Raw genomic sequence first — 21161 nt, 5'->3', positions numbered from 1 at the left:
ATGTACCGTACTCTTCCTATAAAGAGAAGGGAAGCGTGAACAAACTCCGGGCAGGAGATGGGCTCGCGTAGAGGTACCAGAAGTTTAACCGTTTCACCTAAGCCACAGCTCGTCCTCTCTTGGGACAGCCTTCCGCCGACATTAAAACAATGCGTGAACTTGCGAAAAACTGTGGCAGGCACGGAGGGGAGGGAGGGAGCGAAAAAAGAAGCAAGAAACGGATATTTTCTCCCTCTCGTGAAGGGGGGAGGATCTGGTGCTTTCCGGCTCGGGCTCCTTTTCTCCCTTTTCCTGCTTGGGTTTCGGGACGCCTTCGTGAAAACACCACCCCTGGCTATGGGCGAAGCGACCAGGAAGAAGCAGGAGGTGAGAGGAAGCCCGGATTCTGCAGCCCCTCGCCTTCTCTGGGCTTGGAAGTCCGGCAGGAAGGGAAGGGGAGCAGGCGGCGGCGCGGCTGTGGCTCTGTTTTCACACACACACACACCCCTCCCTTCTTCTGCTTTGTTCTGTGAAAGGGCTTCACTGCCGAAGCATTTTGGTTTAAAAAAAAAAAAACACCGTCCCTTTCTCTCTCCAGTTAACAGGGCCAACCCAAGTGGTGCATTTTATCTGGGAGACGACACACACACACACACACACACACACACACGACACGTGCGGCAGGAGGAGCGGCGTCCTCCGCGCTCTCGGCTGCCACAAACGCCATGCAACGAGGGAATCTCCTTTGGGGGGGGTGAGGCGCTGACAGAAAAAGGGCAAGCAGTGGCCGTGTGAGGCGGCCTTGAGAGCTCCAAACGACCTACCATACTCCGTTTTCACACACACACACCCCCCTCCCTTCTTCTGCTTTGCTCTGTGAAAGGGCTTCACTGCCGAAGCATTTTGGTTTAAAAAAAAACAACACCGTCCCTTTCTCTCTCCAGTTAACAGGGCCAACCCAATCCCGCATCCTTCCTTCCCTCCCTTCAGAGCGAGGAAGCGGCAGCTCGTCCTCTCTTGGGACAACTTGCGAAAAACTGGAGGGAGGGAGCGAAAAAAGAAACGAGAAACGGATATTTTCTCCCTCTCGTGAAGGGGGGGGGATCTGGTGCTTTCTCCGCTCGGCGACTAAGAGCCTCTCAGATACGGCGGGGCTCGAAGTGCCTCCCGTGAGGAACGGTTGATGCTCTCTCGCCTGCCAGAAGGGAGCAAAAAAATAACAAAGGATCGGAGAAAGCACCAGATCCTCCCCCCTTCACGAGAGGGAGAAATCCGTTTCTGGCTTCTTTTTTTGCTCCCTTCTGGCAGGCACGAAGGGGAGGGAGGGAGCAAAAAAAGAAGCCAGAAACGGATTTCTCCCTCTCGTGAAGGGGGGAGGATCTGGTGCTTTCTCCGCTCCTTTGTTATTGTTCGGGTGATTCATTTGATCTCTTCCTCTTTGGCACCTTCTCGACACCCAGCCAGTTGGCAGAGCGAGGAAGCGGCAGAGGCGACGACGGATCCTCCAAACTTGTTTATCCCCTTTTATAGTTCCCAGAGCCACAGTTTCGCAAACGCTCGGAGCAAAAGGGACCCCCGTTAAAGAGCCGGATGCGGCGAGGTTCAGGCGGACGGCGTTAACGACCGTCGCCCTTCTTCTGCCCTCAGCCCCGAGCCCTTCGGTTTTAAAAAAAAAACGCAGGGCCAACCCAAGTGGTGCATTTTATCTGGGAGACGACACACAAACACAGGAAAGTGTGCAGCTGGGGGGCTGGGGAGGAGAGAGCATCTACCGTTCCTCACGGGAGGCACTTCGAGCCCCGCCGTATCTGAGAGGCTCTTAGTCGCCGAGCGGAGAAAGCACCAGATCCCCCCCCCCTTCACGAGAGGGAGAAAATATCCGTTTCTCGCTTCTTTTTTCGCTCCCTCCCTCCAGTTTTTCGCAAGTTGTCCCAAGAGAGGACGAGCTGCCGCTTCCTCGCTCTGAAGGGAGGGAAGGAAGGACGCGGGAGAATCGGGATCGTTTGTAGGTGAAGCATCGGATGTGGCTTTAACGAGGCGGGGGTCCCTTTTGCTCCAAGCGTTCCCCTCCGAGGAAGGGAAGGCGGCAAAATAAATAAAGGCAAAACATGCCCTCAATTTACAGCAAGCCCGTGCAGCCCAGCAGCTTTAAGTTTGCCCACAAAGGATTCTTTTTATGTTTCAAAAACATTTTAACCTTTCTCTCCTCTCCCACACCAACGGAAAAAGTGTGGGGGGGAGGTTGAGGAAGCACCGGGGGCTCCGAGGGCGGAAAAAGGGGTTTCCCCGGAGCTTTCAACAGCCTTTAGAGAACTAACCTCGCCAGCCAGTACGGTAGGTCGTTTGGAGCTCTCAAGGCCGCCTCACACGGCCACTGCTTGCCCTTTTTCTGTCAGTGTCTCACACACCCCCCCAAAAGGAGATTCCCTCGTTGCGTGGCGTCTCCCAGATAAAATGCACCACTTGGGTTGGCCCTGTTAACTGGAGAGAGAAAGGGACGGTGTTTTTTTTTTTAAACCAAAATGCTTCGGCAGTGAAGCCCTTTCACAGAGCAAAGCAGAAGAAGGGAGGGGTGTGTGTGTGTGTGTGTGTGAAAACGGAGCCACAGCCGCGCCGCCGCCTCCTCCCCTTCCCTTCCTGCCGGACTTCCAAGCCCAGAGAAGGCTTCCTCTCACCTCCTGCTTCTTCCTGGTCACTTCGCCCATAGCCAGGGGTGGGGTTTTCACGAAGGCGTCCCGAAACCCAAGCATTTTTTTTTCTATTGAATTTCAAGATCTCTCCCTTGAGTTGAGTTCCTCCAACCCCTCCCCAGCTCGCCCAGGCTTTCTCCTCCGATTGGTTTTAATGGGTAGGTCCGATGGAATAGCGCTAATGTAATGTTTGCCGATGGCTTACTCATTGCGGGTTATATAAGTGGGCGCGGTATACGGGAAACATTTTACACGATCTTGAAAATCTGCAGGTTATTCGCGTGGGCGGGTTATTTGCGTGGGCGGGTTATATGGGTGAAAATACGGTATTAGTAATATAGAACAATGTTTTCCTCTTACAGACACTGGTCTGTCTTTAATTCCCCTCCCTCTGGGATTTCTTCTTCTTTAATAATGGGCAGTTGCACTTTCCCACATTGGGCTTTGCTTTGCCACTTTTCTCTCTCCAAATCACTTAGTCTCTGAAGGAAAAAACACCTTTTATTTGACTTTTTCCTATTGTTGCTGCTGTACAGCTTTCAGAACCACACATCCCTATTCTCCTCCTGCTTCTTCTTTGCCTGTTTCCTGGCTGCAGCTTTTATAGGCATCTCTGCCATGCTGACACTAGAGAGGAGGCTCAAATAGGAGTGGGAGGAAGGAATTTTTCCTTCCATTTTTCTCAGCAGCCTAATTTTCAATATAAATACTAAAGGCACTAAAAAAATAAAAAAATAAATTGTAATCAAAAATCTTTCTGCAACTGCTTTGAAATCTGGAAGAGGAACTTCTAGGGATACAGGTAGGGCCGAAAATCATTTGGAGTTTGTTTAAGAGTTTGTTAAGTATAATTCATTACATTCACAGAAATTAGTCAAAATTACTTTGTAATGTGTTATTATAAACTAGTTTCTTTAGGCTGCAAATAAAGAAACAAATCCATCATAAATAAAACTGGCAAAGTCAACAAATTCACTAATTGTGAGATAGTTTAAATTTAACTATGAATGTCCTACATATAATGAATCTTTAACACAAACAACCATTATTGCTTCTCCTAACACTGTTATTCTTACATTGTTAATATGGAATTTATAATTAATTAAAAGCTACCCAGGAATAAAAGGTGTATTTTTTGCTGCAGTGTTGTTTCTTAAATCTTTAATGTCAATCATTTCTCTATCAAAATACTGTGGAAATTATGAACTGGAAAACTCCGGACAAAGGCTGTCCTTTTTTTGTTTTCAAGCTTGACTTCATAAAATCTCAGGGGATGTGCAGATGATATAGGGATATATCCCTAGGGGAAAATGTTGGCCTGGGAGAGGATGTGAGAGATGAAAACAAAATAAATGGGTTATCTTGAAGCTTATTTCTACAATAAATCTGTTTAAAGAGGTACCAAAAGAGTGCTTCACTAATGCAAATAGCAAAATGCCTGGTTTTCTTCCATCCTGTCCAAAACTAATGAAGTTTCATTAGCCAGATTTATAACAGGCTGTTGGAACAAATTACCTAACATTTGTAAGAACATCTGAAATACAAAATTCATTGATACGGAATAAACACACTGACCTTTGAAAACTATTTCCTAAAGTTCCTGTTACTGATTTCAATATTTAAGGTACCAGAAAGCTAAAAACTTTACAGAGATTTGTTGCTGTTGTAGACCCACTTTTGGCAAAAGAAAGTATTCCTGGCTACAATTTCCCCATCCAGTTCGTCCCGTGAAAAAGTCCTTTAAGTTATTATGAATAGCTTTCTCCTGTAACCTAATAATTTTATATTTTTCATCTGTGCAATTCCATCCAAATATTTTGAAGTTTTAGCGTCTTTGGTATCTTTCCCTCACAGATTTTTGAATGACCACAACCTGGAATTGAGTTAGAATAGCCTTCAATAAAGAGCAACTACATATAGTGAGATAAAATCAAATACATAGAGGAGTCCCCAAACTATTCAGTTCATTGACCCTTTCATGAAGTTTCACGAATAATACCACCACCAATGGGATAGTCCCATTGACCCTTGAGATTATCTATACTGAGTCTTTGGGAAACTATGATGTAGAGGATGGAACAAAATTATTGTTTATTATGACAACTTATCCAAGTATACTTGAAATAGCCTCATGCTACTTTCAGATCCTATTATCCATAGATCACTGAAAATATTACAATTAAAAAGCCAAGTATTCCAATATGTGAATGTTAATTAACTAATTGAGCCAAATTTAATAAACCAAGCAAATAGTTTGTGAAAAGAGTAAAGGTTAATAGCAATAGCAGTAGACTTATATACCGCTTCATAGGGCTTTCAGCCCTCTCTAAGCAGTTTACAGAGTCAGCATATTGCCCCCAACAATCTGGGTCCTCATTTTACCCACCTCGGAAGGATGGAAGGCTGAGTCAACCCTGAGCCGGTGAGATTTGAACCGCTGAACTGCTGATCTAGCAGTAGCCTGCAGTGCTGCATTTAACCACTGCGCCACCTCGGCTCCTGGCGATATTTGATGCTGTTGTTGAAGCAAATGGCAATTGGCCTCACATGGTGACATCTCAGGCTGCTTCAGTAACATTAGAACAGAATTCTGTACTTGAAAGTAATTGACAAGGTAATTATGGGCAGGAGACTGTGTGCTCCGAGGGCAGCAACTACACTACTCCCCTGAACTCGATATGTTGTTGTACCTAATGAGATCTTTGTCTAATTAAATAAGTACTATTTACTGCAACAGGAATACTTTAAATCACAAATCATCTTCAATATTGCTGGGCATCTTTAATAATGAGATGTAATCTGAGCCTAAATTTAAATTCTGTGTTTAATAAATTGATATTTGTAAATGTGGTAAAATTGATTGTGTTTGTATCACAGTGGTATATGAACACTGCAAATCTCAAATATTTCTCTTATGTCTTCCTTTGTATTAGTTGGAATATAAGTTTTAAAACTATATTTTTGAGGATATATATTTTGTTAAGGAAATAAATATTTACTTTGCTCTTGTCAATTATTACTTGTACAAAATTATACCTATTTTAAAATAAAATTGATGGTTTCAATGAATAAAATCTCCATTCATCTTATTTTACTTATTCCATTTAAATTGCATAAAATTATGTTTTGGCAAAACCCTTTATAATTTAATAGTTTAGTGAAAATACTTATGTAATTTGACTTTGATTTTAGTGGTAAAACTATTGATTTTAAACATCTCCGAACAAAGAAATTTCATTTACATTCTATCATATTTAAGAAATGAACTAAAATAAAGTGCAATAAAAAGTTTCAAACAATTCTATTATACTTTAATACTTTAAGAAAATAAACTTTAAATAAAACAATATCTATCTATATATCATTAATACTCAATATACCATCATTAAAATACACTGTTAAATTTACATTGCCAACAAAAACTAAGTAGTGAACAGACAATACTTAGGATTACTTCAAATAGAAACTCCTTTCAATAGTTCTCACCTATTTGTACAAAATATAATGTACAACTTTCTACTGCATAGGAAATATACAATTGACAAAAAGAATTGCATGGGCAGATCTGGAATTATGTCTGGCACTTGGTTATGTTTCCATCAACACTGATATGGTATATGGAAATTTAAACTAATTCAGTGCTGCTGTGTTGATTTTCACTGCCTCAAAATTTCATTGGTACAATACCATCTGTTTTGAAAGTGCTTTTGTTCCTGTAATAATTATAAATCTAGTTTGTCAGATGAACATAATTGTCAAATGAAAATAATTATTGAATGTGATTTAAGATTTTCTGGTCCAGTAAGGTCAAATTGGTATTTGTAAAAGAACAATGTAAAACCCATAGTTAAAATAGGAATGAAGACTTTTAAGGACACAATGCTTCATATGCTACTGCTGTGCACCTATCCCTGAGAGAACAAGCAGATAGCCATGGAGGTCCTTTAATACAAAAAAGGTATACAAAAATAAGAATAGTGTACATTATTTGCTCAATAACCTAATGAATTTGCAATCAGGAATTCTGATAAAAAAGGGAAAAAAATATTGTATGAGGTGTACGCTAGATCTTGTTAATAGTGGGCAACCCATTGCAATCCAAATACAAAATAAACATTTCATTTAGCATTATATTAAAACCGTGTTGAAAATTCTGATGTTTCCCTTTCTGTTCCAATTCAATTTAAAATAATGTGCTTTCAAATTTTATTTCAGAGGAGAGAATTTTGGTAAAATTCACTTGGGCAAGGAGTGTTGTTTTAGTCATGATGGTCACAAGGTATCTGTGAATGTCCTGTCTTTCATTATGTAATAGTGATGGCTAACCCTTTTGCCATCACATGCCAAAAGCGGAGGGAGCGCAGGAGGATCATGTGTGGGCATGCCCACACTATGTGACACCCCTAATGCATGCGTGTGCAACCTCCGCCCTTGGCGTGTTGTGGATCCATTTTTTACCCTCCCCAGGCTCCAGAAGCTTTCTAGGAGCCTGGGGAAGGCAGTGCCCATAGGACTGTTTTTCGCTCTCCAGAGGCTTCAGGAGGCTTCACTGAAGCCTCCAGAGGGAGAAAAACGGCCCAACAAAGTTAATAAATGAACCCATCCACAAGCGTGAAGCCTGTACAAAGCCTAAAAATCAACCACTTTTTGGGTAGGATAAAAATATTTCTCATGACAATTATTTATAATCTGACTTCCAAGATAGACATTTTACAAGGCAGTTTGCAATCAGTTATCAAAAATCATAAATAAAAAAGCAAATAAAAATTGTAAAAAAAGATCCTGGTATCCTTCCTACAGGGCAGTTGGTTGGTGGAATTAGAACTTTGGTAGGTGATAGAGCAAATGGTCCAGTCAGAGGATGTCTTGAGAGTTTTCATGGTCCTTTCTCTTCATCTCTGCCTCTCTAGAAATCCTCCCAATGATTGCCCTCAACAATTACTTCATTAAGCTGATAACATATAGTAGGTGTAGGGAACAATACCCAAACTAACATAGTTCTATTTTCTTTAATGACAACTATTATAATAGTATTTTAATACTATTTGCAGAATGAAATCTTCAATACTAGATGTCATGCTTTCTGAAAAGGTATTGTATACTCCCTGCAAGTCCTATTATAAAAAAAGGGAATAACTGTGATTGGGAAGCAAAAGGGTTAAGTTGAATGAATACCAATAATAGTAAGAATTGAGTAGCATCTTACAATTATGTGGTTACTACGTAAAATACTACAGAGCTTAGCTCAACTAATATTAGAACAGAATGAATGACAGTGATGATCAAAGTAATGCTGTAATTCAGCATATAGCAAATCTTTTAAATATTTGTAACTATATTTGTAACTAGATTGACTGCCTAAAAGTCTCAAGATGATATTATTCAGTCATATATATTGATGTCAAATGGTGATCTTCCACACATATCTACAGGACTGAGGAAACCCCAACATAAATATATGAATATTTTTAGATAAATACTTATGGGGGAAGTCAACTTAGCCTCTCCCATACACTAAAAACCAATAGCATATTAGCTATTTGAGGTGGAAATATATTTAGCAGCTGGCTGGTTGAGCTTCTGTATACAATATTCCTCTATGACAATTACACAGAAATATCTAATTAAAAAATCCCACTAAACAGACACAAAATGTAGTCCCAATGGTTGTAAATTATTTCCATTTATTATTCAAATGCTAGATTTTTCAGAACAAAATAAAGCTTTCATTTCTATTGTAGAAATATTTCAATAGAGCAATCTTAAATTGGTGTTATAGGAATAATTCAGGGCGGAGGAATTCACATTTAATTATACCCTATTGATTTGGTATAATCCAGGAAGGAAATAGTTTTTCTTACTGTCAAATACTGTAAACAGGAATAAAATAATTCTTGGACTGATAGTTATAAATCTAGAATATTTTCGGCTGACTCATGTCTGTTTCCTATTTGAAAGGGAAGCCCGGAGATAGAAGTGAAGAATTTCTGTGGGTGAATCCCTTGATTTTTCCTTCCATAGATGATAAGATTCAGAATTATCTGTGAAAATCTAATACTTCATCAAGGATCCACTTTTTTTAAAAAACTCAAAGATTATTTCTCTCCATGCTTAAATTATGTATAAAATTGATACTTCTTTTTCTTGTACTAAAATAATTTGCAATTTCCAAATGTATTAAAGTTCATGTATGAATATGTAGGCATAGGAATGAAAGCATATTATAATGCTTATAATTTTAAGGAAAAGAATCAGTCGAAGATTGATTTAATCCTGGATAGATCAGAGATAATGACTACAGTAGTTTATGGTAGATTAGAAGCTGTTATGAATTTTCTGTGTGTGAAATACAAGAATATATGGTTAAAAGTATTTGAAGTTTAGTTTTATTGTTGGGTTTACCTGATAACTTTTTAAATGGTAAATAGTTGGCAGGTCAAATTAGTTGGGCAAATAGAGCTGTACAAGTTTATAAACGGTAGACCTATTTTGCAAGGGGGGAAATTATTATTATTGAAATATATTTATCAGTAATCAACTGGGGTAACTATATATGTGCATTTTTAATACACTTTTTTGTCATTTAGTTGCTTTGCTATTGTTTCCCTTTTTCTGTGGAAATTTGTATTTTAACTTTGGAAATATAATTTTTATTAAAGGAAAAGGAAGCATATTTTCTGATATTTTGCATAAAAGACGTTCAGGCTTTAACATGGACACAATTTCTGTTATCATTCCTCTACATCACACTTGTGTTTTGCTTTGCACTTACTAGTTATAATTTGTGGTAATGATTGTGTTATACAATCTGTATCATTCATTCTGTCACTAAATTATTACAGTTTCCCTTACATTTTACCCCAAATGCACAATCTGCATTGATAGATTTATACATCCAGTGAGCTTGTTTCTTTTAATAAGTATTTGTACCTATGTCTCAAACAAAAATATAAAAAAACATTTATGATAAGGATATCAACTATTGGGAAAAAGAAATTCTATTTAGGTGCATTTAATTTAGCGGTTAGTTCAGTCTTAGGATCAGACTATTTACCTCAATGGCAAGTTCTCTTATTTTGCTAGCATACCATTACAATCATGTAGTATTTAAGCCAGTTTTATCTTTTTAAAATCCCTATTTTATGTTTCTATTAGACAATGAAAGCAGTCTTAATGAATGATGGCAAATAATAGTAAACAGGAGTATTAAAAGGTAAGAAGCCCAATAAACAGATAATCATGAATGTTAACTTCAGTGGAAATACACTGATTTTTATAGTGCTTAATAAATTGCTCCCAAGTTGAGTTTTCTGTAGTACCACATTCAGTAAAGAAAAGGTAAAGTCTCTTTTGAGTTAAGCTTGACTTCTGATAATGTCATATAATACTGATTTTAAAAACTTAGCCTTTTCTTCTCCCAAGTATTAGTTTGTTCATATTTATTACATACCGGTCTTTTTATCAGTCTATAGGTACAAATAAAACAAGGCAAGTTTAAGAATTTCTAAAAGTAAAGTTTAGTTCAAAACTTTACTTGGCAAGTAAAAAATATCCTAGATATAAAATATCATAAAAGTATGACAGTAGTGATCATTCAACTGATCATAATGATTAAATACTATAAAGTATCTAGAATTATAATCTGGGGTAACCAGATATGTAAAGTGCTTGGAGTGACTTTCAAAAAGAGCTAGTTACAATTGGGTATGGCAATGTTCACTGTATACCGTCTACTTTTAGGCATTTTTTAAAAAAGTATTATTAATGATATGCCTCATGGTATTCAGCTACAGTATTATATGAACAGCATATATTCTCCTTCCCCCCAACCCCAATCACTAAAAATACTACTGTGTTATAAAAAACCACAATTGTTCCATATCACATCTTTCACTATTCACTCCAATTGTAAACAAGACATATAGATTCCCTGACTTGTCCTGCTTCAGTGACACCGCTTAAATAACATAACTTTGCTAATTGTCAATGCACATTTTGAAAAAGTACCATCATTTCTGTTCTTTTAAAAAATACAACACATTTATACTGTAGATTAAGAAAGGAAGTTTTAAAAGTGACTGTGCGCTGAATGTAAAGCTTCAAATTCTTTTGCCGCCTGTCAGAATATCTTTGTCCAGATAATAGCGATAGTCACAGAAGCTGATGATTATCCTGGCAGATAAAATTCCAACTGAAGGTGGTGGTAGTTGTTTTCTTCCTTAGAAAGCTTATTTCTTTAGAAGATCGTCCCAGCTTTAGATGCTTTACTTATATTTTCGTATGTTAAGTTCTTTAAACAATATGGATATGTTTCCCTTATCCCTGCAGAAATCTGATTCCAGATTGTTCTTTCCACTGTTAAATATTAAATAAGGTTATGAATGCAGCTAATTTGCAGGAAATGTATATTCTTAAATTCACTGAATGATCACAAAAGCAGTTTGTTATTAAAGAGTGAAAATTATTCCAATTCTTTTCTTTCAAAATCCATTTCTACTGAAGTGCCTTTGGTTAGGAAATTTTTCCAACAATTGGGTTTTCTCTACAAAAGAAAAAAAGAACCTTATCTAACTATTTGTTAGAGACAGCAAGTTAAAAATTATTTTTCACTTACAATAAATGCTGTGTTTTGAGATAACAACAAAATTTCAATTTTACTGATTCCTACTGAGCAGACTTAAATCCACCTGAATATCTCCCACAAATAAGGAAACAATCTGGATGAGGGATCTATTCATACATCTTAATTTTACAAAACCTGAGGCAGTTTATATAATTTGCATAATGACATTCCTATGGAAAGGAGAAAACAAATGCAAATAATGTATTTTCATATTTAACAGTTGGAAATATTGAACACTTCCTTTCCCAATTAGTCTATTAAATCATGGTTTTAGTGTATTAAGATTTGGAGAATGAAGGTTGTGGTCTTAACTGCCCATCTGAACTGCCCTCAGAGATAATTCCAAGTTCTAAACACATTGCATTCCCAAAACTAGCCATATTCATTTAAAATTAGTTCGGTATTAATAGGGATTGCATCTAGTTGTGACATATGTTCATTTTATTGTGGAAAATTTGTCATTATGTTTCAGAATTTACTTTCTTCCCAAATTACTTCTTGTAATATGTTGTACAGGGCCGGACAAAATCCACTTGCTTGATTTCTAATCACTTGACCCCAAATTTGAATTGATTGCAATTTATCTGCGTGAAAGATATAGTAAATAATGATATATTAACATTTCGTTGAACTATCTTTCACAACCAAACCTATTGTCATGATTTATCTTGGTAGTTATCTTGAACAATACATAATGCATTAGATGACTGTGTGGTCACAGAATTACATTAACATATAGTTGCAGTTTGTTAAAGAACAAGCCTGTTGTAATGGTAGAATTGCCTACAATACTTACTCACTGCCATATTTAGCACTAGATGATCTTTTTTCACGATAGTTATCATGATGTATGCCCAATTGTTCTACAATCGATATTATTTGCTGAAGAGTTTGGAAAGTTGCTACCGAATCCTCAATTTTGAAATCTGGCTCTTTCTGTGGACCTTGGTAGACTGCTATACTTCCACAAGCCTCTAGAAATAAGTATACATTAGAGTATTATGAAGTTTTAAATGTTCAAAAAACAAACTTTTGCTGTTCTGAATCTTCAGACATAGGTTTTGCCATAAATGTGATTAATTAAAATAATGAAGAAAGGTATTTTGGGTGCATAACAAATACTGTTTCATGTTAATTAACTAATTCATCAGTGTAAATTAAAACAATGTAAATTAGTTGTTTCTGGATTAATAAATGCAAACTTTTCTATGAAAAAAATATAAAAGGATCAAAAGGATCACTATTATATTCCTCTTTCATAAATCTGTAAATTCTATCAAGTCTAAATATCCAGGAGATGGCGCTGAGTCAACAATTTCTTGATTTAATGAACCTTGGATCATCAGACTTTATATAAAATGCATAAAAACTAACCTCAAGAACCTCAAAAAGCAGCAGCCCAACTGGATAAAACTTAGTTTCCAAATAATGAACATCAAATATAATCACTCCCTGGTTCTACAATTCCATATTTGCTACTTGGGGAATGCTTACAATACCCTTTTGACTTAGTTCTACTGGAGTCTTTAAATTCACAAACATCACTTCTGCTATTACTACATTTGGATAGATAGGCTCAAATTAAAACCTATTTAGATGTAATGGAGATTCAGCTTCAATAGAGTTCTCCCTTCCATGTATTAGCTTATTAAAAGTAGGCTTTACTTTATTAACACACATGCAATAATTGAGATGTACACTGGCAGGATACTTTTGAGAACCATATCTTGAATATAGTGCATTCAGACCTCCTTCACTTTTCTCAATTTTGTTATGCTGCAGTCTAATACCAGTTATTGAAATTCATTTTTTTCATTAATCTACACTCAGTACCCCATAATGACAAAGTAAAAACAAAAGTTTAGAAATGTCTGTAAATTTATTTTTTTAAAAACACCTCAAATGTTACATTAGCGTAAGTATCCCGACCCTTTGCAAGGGAGTGATTATAGTTGATGTTCATTATTAAGTTTTATCAAGCTGGGCTACTGAAATTTAGCTCTCGTACCTATTTCTCTTGATCGTTGCGGACATGATTTTACACCTTGACTGGAGTCAACCTATGGTAAATTAAATTCATTGGGCATGATTTGGAAAGGCACAAACCTCTCTAAAGAAGGCATCACAGCTGACAAAGCATACTGTAACAGAGCAAAAATCATGAGGTCAAAGGAACTGCCTGCAGAGCTCAGACAAGATTATTGCAAGGCACAGATCTGGGGAAGGCTACAATAAAATTTCTGCTGCACTGATGGTTCCTAAGAGTACATTATGTCTGGAGGAAACCAGGCACCACTCATCATCTGCCCAATATCATTCAAACACTGAAGCACGGTGGTGGCAGCAGCAGCATTGTACTGTGGGACTGGAGCAAAGTAGCGGGACATCCTCAATGAAAACCTGTTCCACAGTGCTCAGCACCTCAGACTGGGCTGAAGGTTCACTTCCCAACATGACAACGATCCTAAGCACACAGCCAAGACAACATAGGAGTGGCTTAGGGCCAACTCTGTGAATGTCTTAGAGTGGCCCAGCCAGAGCCCTGTCTTGAACATCTCTGGAGGGACTTAAAATTGGCTATCCACCAACGGTTGTTATCCAACTTGACTGAGCTTGAGAGGATTTGCAAGGAGAAATGGCAGAACATCTCCCAATCCAGGCGTACAAAGTTTGTTGGGTCATATCCAAAAAGACCCAAGCTATAATTGCTGCTAAAGGTGCTTCAACCAAGTACTAAGTGAAGGGTCTGAATACTTCATGCAATGTCATAATTCAGGTTTTTAAAAATAAATTTACAGACATTTCTAAAATTCTGTTTTCACTTTGCCATTATGCCTATAAATTAATGAGGGGGAAAAAGAATTTCAACAACTGTACAATCAGGCTGTAGCATAACAAAATTGACAAAAGTGAAGGGGGTCTGAGTACTTACTGAATGCACTGTAACTGAAAGCAAATAATTGAATCTAAGCCAAGAGGTTTTTTTTCTAATAATTGAAAGAAGCAACTGTGTTTACAATATATGGAATGCAAACAAAGGCAAGGAACACGCCAACTTTTGCATTCTCCTTTATATGCAATAAAGCTTGGCATCCTTTTAAAAAAGCCTCCAAGGGATTCCCAAATGGGTTTGGGGTACTGTAGTGCTGGGGGCTGAGAGAGAATATCTGGGGAAAACTTGGAAATCTATCATTTTTGCCTGACATGATTTTTGTTTTGAGCCAACCTATTATATTTGAAAATTATCTAGAATGGACATGGGATTACAAATTTAGACAATAGCTAATACTAGCTATTAATATTTCAAAACTTATTGTTACTTTGACAAATGGGTCTTTCATACCTTGCATTTTTTGGAGTTTTGGCATACTGATTGCAAAGACTGAGTAGATTCTCTCTGTTTCTCGATCTCCATCTATTTCTATCTGAATGTCATCAGGTACACCTCTTCAATTAGAAATACAAAATTTTACAAAATGTTATTTTTAAAGGAGAATCACTAGTTATATATTAATACATTTACAAATAAAAGAGGAAACAAGCAAGGAAGATTTGCAAAACTTCTAGATCATTTATGCTTACATTTATACTATATCACGATAGGTAAGAATTCTTAATATACACCCTGCCAGAATTAATTCAAACAGTCTATAAGGCTATAGCAATTCATCTGTGAAACTAGTCAATTGCAATTTAATTCCTAATATCATGCAATAATCATGTATACACCATTCATATTATTTGATGCTGAGACAATATACGATTAGGGTTAAATAAGTATGAAATCCTACTCTCTGTAACTACTTCAGACAGAAATGTTCACTAAGCAAGCATCAATCAACCATCTTTTTAGTAAAAACAACAACCAGGAATAAGATTGAAAGCTAGGCACATACATATACAACTATCAGATTATTGCTTTGAGTAAGCAACAGAATATAAAGCACATAGAGTAAGAAATATCAATACCAAAATATCAAAAACTTGCAATGAGAAGTATTGTTAAATCTAATTTATGCCAAATCCATTCAGTATATCTCCCTACTTGCTTCCACCAATACATGTATTATGGATGCCATTTTTTTTTACTTTATAGTTATAATAAACTTTTATTGCTTTTTTATAGTAATATTATAGTATGTTTTGGTGGGTTTTATTGTGAGATTCCCTATGTCCTAGGAAGCAGTGGGGAAGGAAGGAAGGAAGGAAAGAAAGAAGGAAAAAAAGAGCACTGTAATGATATATACTCAGGTTGCAAAGAAAAAAAGTCATTTCCAAATAGCAACTTAAGTACTTTCATTTATTATAGGATTAATATGTTGTTTCATAATCAGAATTGATGACAAGTTGCCATAAATATTAATACATTTTCAAATCTAGTTAATCTCAAGCACATGTATAATTCTGATATGAATCTCCCTTTGGTCATTAGGAAGGCAAGCTAAGTCACAGCAATATACTGTAAGCAAAATTATTTCTATTCCAAAACATGCATGTTATTTTTCTTGTAGATGTTACTTACGCAGTACATGGCGTACAGCCCTCTGTGTTTTCTGATGTGGCTTTACAGCAAAGCCAATTTCCATTCAAAAAAGCAGATGGGTGATAGATGTTCAATCGCTTTTGGTTGCATCTGCTCACTCTACAGAGAGCTTCTATCCACTCACTAGCCTCCACACAATTATTTGCCTGCACATAGAGTGGTTTTTCAACATGTATTACTTGAAACATCTGAAAAAGAAAACGCCATTCAAACTCTCAACAATTTATTTAAAGGAGAAAAGAAAAAAGAGCCTTGGCATGATTTTTTATGCTTATTTGTTTATGTATTATTAAAAAGCTTTGAAAACAGAGGACTGGATGCTTAGCTAAATGGCTGCCTTGGTGTAACAGATACTGGTTAATATATTAATTTCCATTTTGCTCAGAAAAGGAGGGATGTTATGATCACATTTTTGCTTCTAGGCTGATAGACTGCCCAATTTCATCCATGATTAACATCAGACCCCTGAGGATACCTCAAGGCAGAGGAAAAGAGAAAGTAGGAGAGCTATAGGTGGCACGCGGAGCCATTTGTCAGGGCACGTGAGGCGTTGCCCTGTCAGCTGGCCAGTTCGCATGCGCACACTGGCCAGCTGAGTTCAGCATTTTTAAAAGCTATTTTTCGCCAGAGGGTCTCTGGGAGGGGGGGCTGTTTTTGCCCTACTCAGACTCCTATGGAGCTTGGGGAGGGTGAAAAAAGAATGCAAAAATGGGGGGGGGGTCACGCCTCTCATGTGCGTTGCATTATGTGTGCAGCACGCCCACGTACGACCCCCTGCGCTCCCCCCTTATGGAACGCCAGCTAAAAAAAGGTTCGCCATCACTGTTCTAGTACAAGCTGTTCTAGTACAATAAAGAGATGTAGGAAGAGAATTCTGCCACAACTTAATTAATAAGTATGACAAATAGAAGTTAGACATTGAGGAATTAAGAGATTAATTAATGATTACTAAATTTATCTTTTTACTACCACTCATCCTCCTTGTGTTCTTGATTTAATAAAAAATAAATCATCCTACAAAGAAAAGCCCCAGCCTCTAACGAAGTATTCATTTATAGTTGTATCTTTTTGGAACTCATAAAAGCCCCACTAATATGCAGATTCACCAGATTTTTTTTAGAGCAATTGAGATTGAACAGGTTGACACTTTTAAATGCAACCACCTTGAATGGTCTTCAACATCAAAGGATAGTTAAAGGACCATAATTATGCCTTTCAGGCAGCATTATAATTTTCTCCTGCCATTAGACATTCTTTTTCTCTAATGGTGGAGAGTTAATTTTTCCCACATTTAAAAGCTTTTTAAAGCCAAAACATTAGATTTTAAATGAATATACTTCTCACCCTTTCCAGGTTGTTGAAAGACTTTGTCTGGGCACAATATAAAGTGTTGCCATTAGTACTTCTATTCAGTAAGTACTCCAAACTTCCCTTACTGAAATAGGTTTGCTTTTGGGAATCAGAGAAGACTGAAACCATTGTCCACATATTGCTGCATTGCAATTTTTAATATATGGAATTCACTTATTTCACTTCTTATGTAGTATTCATAATGAACCAAACTCTATTCTAACCCTAGCATTAGTACTACTGTGGCTAAGTTCTGTGTTGGTTATAATGCATCTTCAAATTCTGTAGTTCTGATTATATTGTTACATATAATCATTAAACCTAATAATAATAGAGAAATTCTTACCCTAAATTCAGACAGTTGGTAACTGACTCTAATTTATGATGGTTGCAGTGTCCCGGGATCATATGATCACCTTTTTCAATCTTCTAGCAAGCAAAGTCAATGGGCAACCCAGGTTCACTTAACAACCGTGTTACTAATTTAACAACTGTGATGATTCATTTACAACTGTGGCAAGAAAGGTTGTACAATAGGGTAAAATCACTTAACTGTTTCACTTTGCAATTTTGGGCTCTATGGTGATTGTAGGAGGCTTGAGGACACTTTGTAGTTCAAAATCAACATACAACTGCTTTTTCAGTACATGTAACAAGAATTTGAATAGAGTTTTGTATACCGGCATTAAAGTTCTCACTTTTACGTGATATTTTAGAATTTTCCATGCTTGATTGTTATTTCAAAAGTTACTTACATTTTTTCTGTTAAATGCACCCTCATCAAGTTTTTCTACTGCAAGAATGTTTTTGACTGGAATGGTGAATATAGGTTCTTTATCTGGATCAAGAAAAAATAAATTCTTTAATTATAAATAAAACCCTTAACCCTTAACTTTTTAAGATAATGCAAAACACAAATTCCTGGGGGAATACATTATATGTGATAAAGATAAGGATAGTGAAGCATCTGGTCAGGATGGTAAACTCAGTGTATTCTGCTGGGAATGTATCTGCAATGAATGAATGAATAACCTTACAGGTAAAGGAATCCAATATTTCATTTTTTGCTTTTTCGACTCAAAAGTATACATTTGTCTACAGTATCCTGATTAACTCACATACATATAAGCCCAATGGCAAATAGTTTTTTAAACTTAATACATTTTGAAAAATTACATAATTAAAAACATAAAAGAGTACTTTGTTTATACTGAACAAATACAATATTATAATGTACTCTTAACCATTGGAATTGAAGCATATAATCCATTTATCACCATCAGGTCAAGCTGTATAACTTGAAAGGTTAACATTAAAAAAAAGTACAGTACCACGTTGCTTATGATAAGTGAGTTCTCTACTTGTAAGGCAGAACCAACGCTTCTTGAAATTCTTTTTTCCAATACGAGTTCTTCCTTGTGCTCTTTTGAACATCTCCCTGTGAAACAAATACAAGAACATTTTTCACAGATATTTTCAAATTTTCTAATAGGCTATCCAGGTATATTCGTTTACAAGTTAGATTAATGGATTTAACTTCTGATCTTATCACAAATGATCAGGACAAAAAAGTATTGAGGATTTATTCCTGATTCTGCATCAAGGCATGCTAAACTCCCATGCAGTTTCTTTCCTATATTTTTTTTCTTTCCTCTAGTGCAGTCTCTTCTTTCTCATCCTCTTCTCTTTTTCTCCCCTCTCACACTGTTTTTGTGCTTTCTATTCTTGTATGAAAGTTGGCATGTAAAAACTGGGATATGGGGTTCGATTAATATTTTATACAATGTTTGTACCACTCACAATGTTTTTTTTAATGCTCAATTTTTCTACAAACACAAAATTGTTGTGGAACCAAATTTAGGAATATTAATCAAAACTGAATATAGTAAAAAAACCACAGGTATAAACTAGAATAGCATTTCATTGATACTGTTACTATAATTTATTACATAAAACAAGAAATGTTTACAAAATTTGAAGATAATTTTTTTGACCTACAGTCTTTGACATGACCACAATTGAGCCCATTTCTATTGCTAAGTGAGACAGTTGTTAAGTAAATTTTGCCTCGTATGACTTTCTTGTCAAAATGTTAACTGAATCACTGAAGTTGTTTGATTAGTAACACAACTGTTAAGTGAATCTGGCTTCCTCATCAACTTCACTTGTCAGAAAGTCACAAAAGGGAACACATGGCCCTGGGACAATGCAACTGTCATAAATATGAGTCAGTTGCCAAGCATCTGATTTTGATCATGTCACCATGAGGATGTTGCAATGGTTGCAAGTGTAAAAAATGATTGTAAGTCAGTTTTTCCAGTGCCACTGTAACTTTCAATGGTCACTGTTGTGGCCCAGCAGGAGCCATTGGAGATGAAAACAGACTCCGATAGCGAGGGACCCTATGAGTTGGCTCTGGAAGATGTGGAGGACCCTGGACAGGATTCAGACTCCGAGCAGGGACCAGAGAGGCTGGTTGGTCACCAGGCGGTGCCTGAGGCATGGAGCAGCAGTGAAAGCCAAAGGGAGTGTGCCCATGACGTCAGGCCCTGGAACAGTGGTGAAGACGTCAGGCCTTTGAGCAGTGATGAGGTTCAGAGGGAATTGGTTCTGGACGGAGGCGGGCGAATAAATGCCGGCAGCAATTAAGGAGACAAAGGAGATAATTGGACCCAGGTGGTTGTGTTTAGGTCCCTCCCAAGAGATTATATAAGGAGAGACTTTGGGAGGAGGCTGTTTGCAGGATTCAACTAATATACTAACGCTGGAGAAGCTCTCGTATGTATTTCTTATCTTGGAAATCTGAGTTGCTGCCAAAGTCTTGTCGGTGTGTTAATTTACTGTGAATAAATTGTCTGGCAGTAATCTTGTGTCGGCGTGCCTCATCGTACGGAGGGGGGGGTCAGGACAGGTCACTATATGAACTGCTGTTAAGACAAAGACTACCTGTAGTTTCCTTCATTGTATAAAAGAACATCCTTGTATAGATAGATCCCATTTATAAATAACTTCATGGACTCCTAAACTATAGTAAAAGTCAACAAGATAATGTCTATACCACTTCCAGATATTGTTCATGAAATTTCTTTAAAAAATGAAATGAAAGTGCTTGTGTTAACACTAACACTGATGGTGTTACCTAGTTTAGGTAATGAAATGTCTACAAGAAAATAACCAAGCTCGAGGAGTCCTCATTTCAACACTGAGCTACAAATATTCTCCTTTAAGGCTATAATTTTTGAACTCCTTAATTATTTGTTAATTTTTATTTTCTGGCTTCATACCTCTTGACAGCATAAAACAATGGCAATTCACACTTGAAATGTTTGCCCACACTTGATTTATATACGTAGTAAAGAGTACGGGAAGGCAATATTGTTCATAGGAGTAAGATGTTTTATATTTAGGTCAATAGAAATCCCTACAAAAGCCCAAATGTTAACACTCGTTTCACAAAGCCTTAACATTCAGAACAACTTTTTCAAACACATAAGTAGTTGTCAAATGAAAGACTACAATTCTGCCTGGAACTAATATAAAGTGTCATAAATCTTACATATTTGATGTATTTTTTAAAAATCAATTACAGCCTTGCACAGTGTACTTTATATTAAGTTACCCTTCTTTTAGATGCAATGGCTCATTCATGACACTTGGTTCTTTACTTTCCGTGGAAGACACTTCATCTAAAAACTGAATATGGAGAATATATTAGAATAATAGGACTTATTTTCCCAATTTTACCCAGAATCTTAAAAATTAAAATTTAGAACATTAAAATACCCTTATTTTTAAGTAAAATAAACATTTTAATAGTTATAAAGTTTTTCTACATTTTTCCTTTGCATTTAATTATGTATTTATTTTTAAAACATTTCTCCCAAGTATTTTACTAAAACAAGTGGAATTTTAAATGTAACATGTAGAGACAAACCTCTGCTGGACAATTTAGATTTAATCTGTGACTCACAGAAAA

At 36.7% G+C, this 21161-nt stretch overlaps 1 protein-coding gene across 2 annotated transcripts in view; it reads right to left on the bottom strand.

The window, feature by feature from the left end:
* Positions 1–8336: 8336 nt before the first annotated feature.
* Positions 8337–21161, bottom strand: part of RASA2 (RAS p21 protein activator 2) — a 42865-nt gene continuing 30040 nt past the window's right edge. For both annotated transcript variants that reach the window (XM_032225126.1, XM_032225125.1), the window contains exons 18-24: positions 20805–20878; positions 18517–18623; positions 17941–18023; positions 15815–16023; positions 14636–14739; positions 12089–12266; positions 8337–11211 (exon numbers count right to left, since the gene is read on the bottom strand). In XM_032225126.1, coding sequence (XP_032081017.1) covers positions 11181–11211; positions 12089–12266; positions 14636–14739; positions 15815–16023; positions 17941–18023; positions 18517–18623; positions 20805–20878 — 786 coding nt within the window. In that variant the 3' untranslated portion in view covers positions 8337–11180. The remainder of the gene's footprint in view (positions 11212–12088; positions 12267–14635; positions 14740–15814; positions 16024–17940; positions 18024–18516; positions 18624–20804; positions 20879–21161) is intronic.

Source organism: Thamnophis elegans, chromosome 10 (genome assembly GCF_009769535.1).
Source record: "Thamnophis elegans isolate rThaEle1 chromosome 10, rThaEle1.pri, whole genome shotgun sequence".
Taxonomy (NCBI): domain Eukaryota; kingdom Metazoa; phylum Chordata; class Lepidosauria; order Squamata; family Colubridae; genus Thamnophis; species Thamnophis elegans.
The sequence above is the reverse complement of the archived record's forward strand: the minus strand, read 5'-3'. Positions and strand labels throughout refer to the sequence as shown.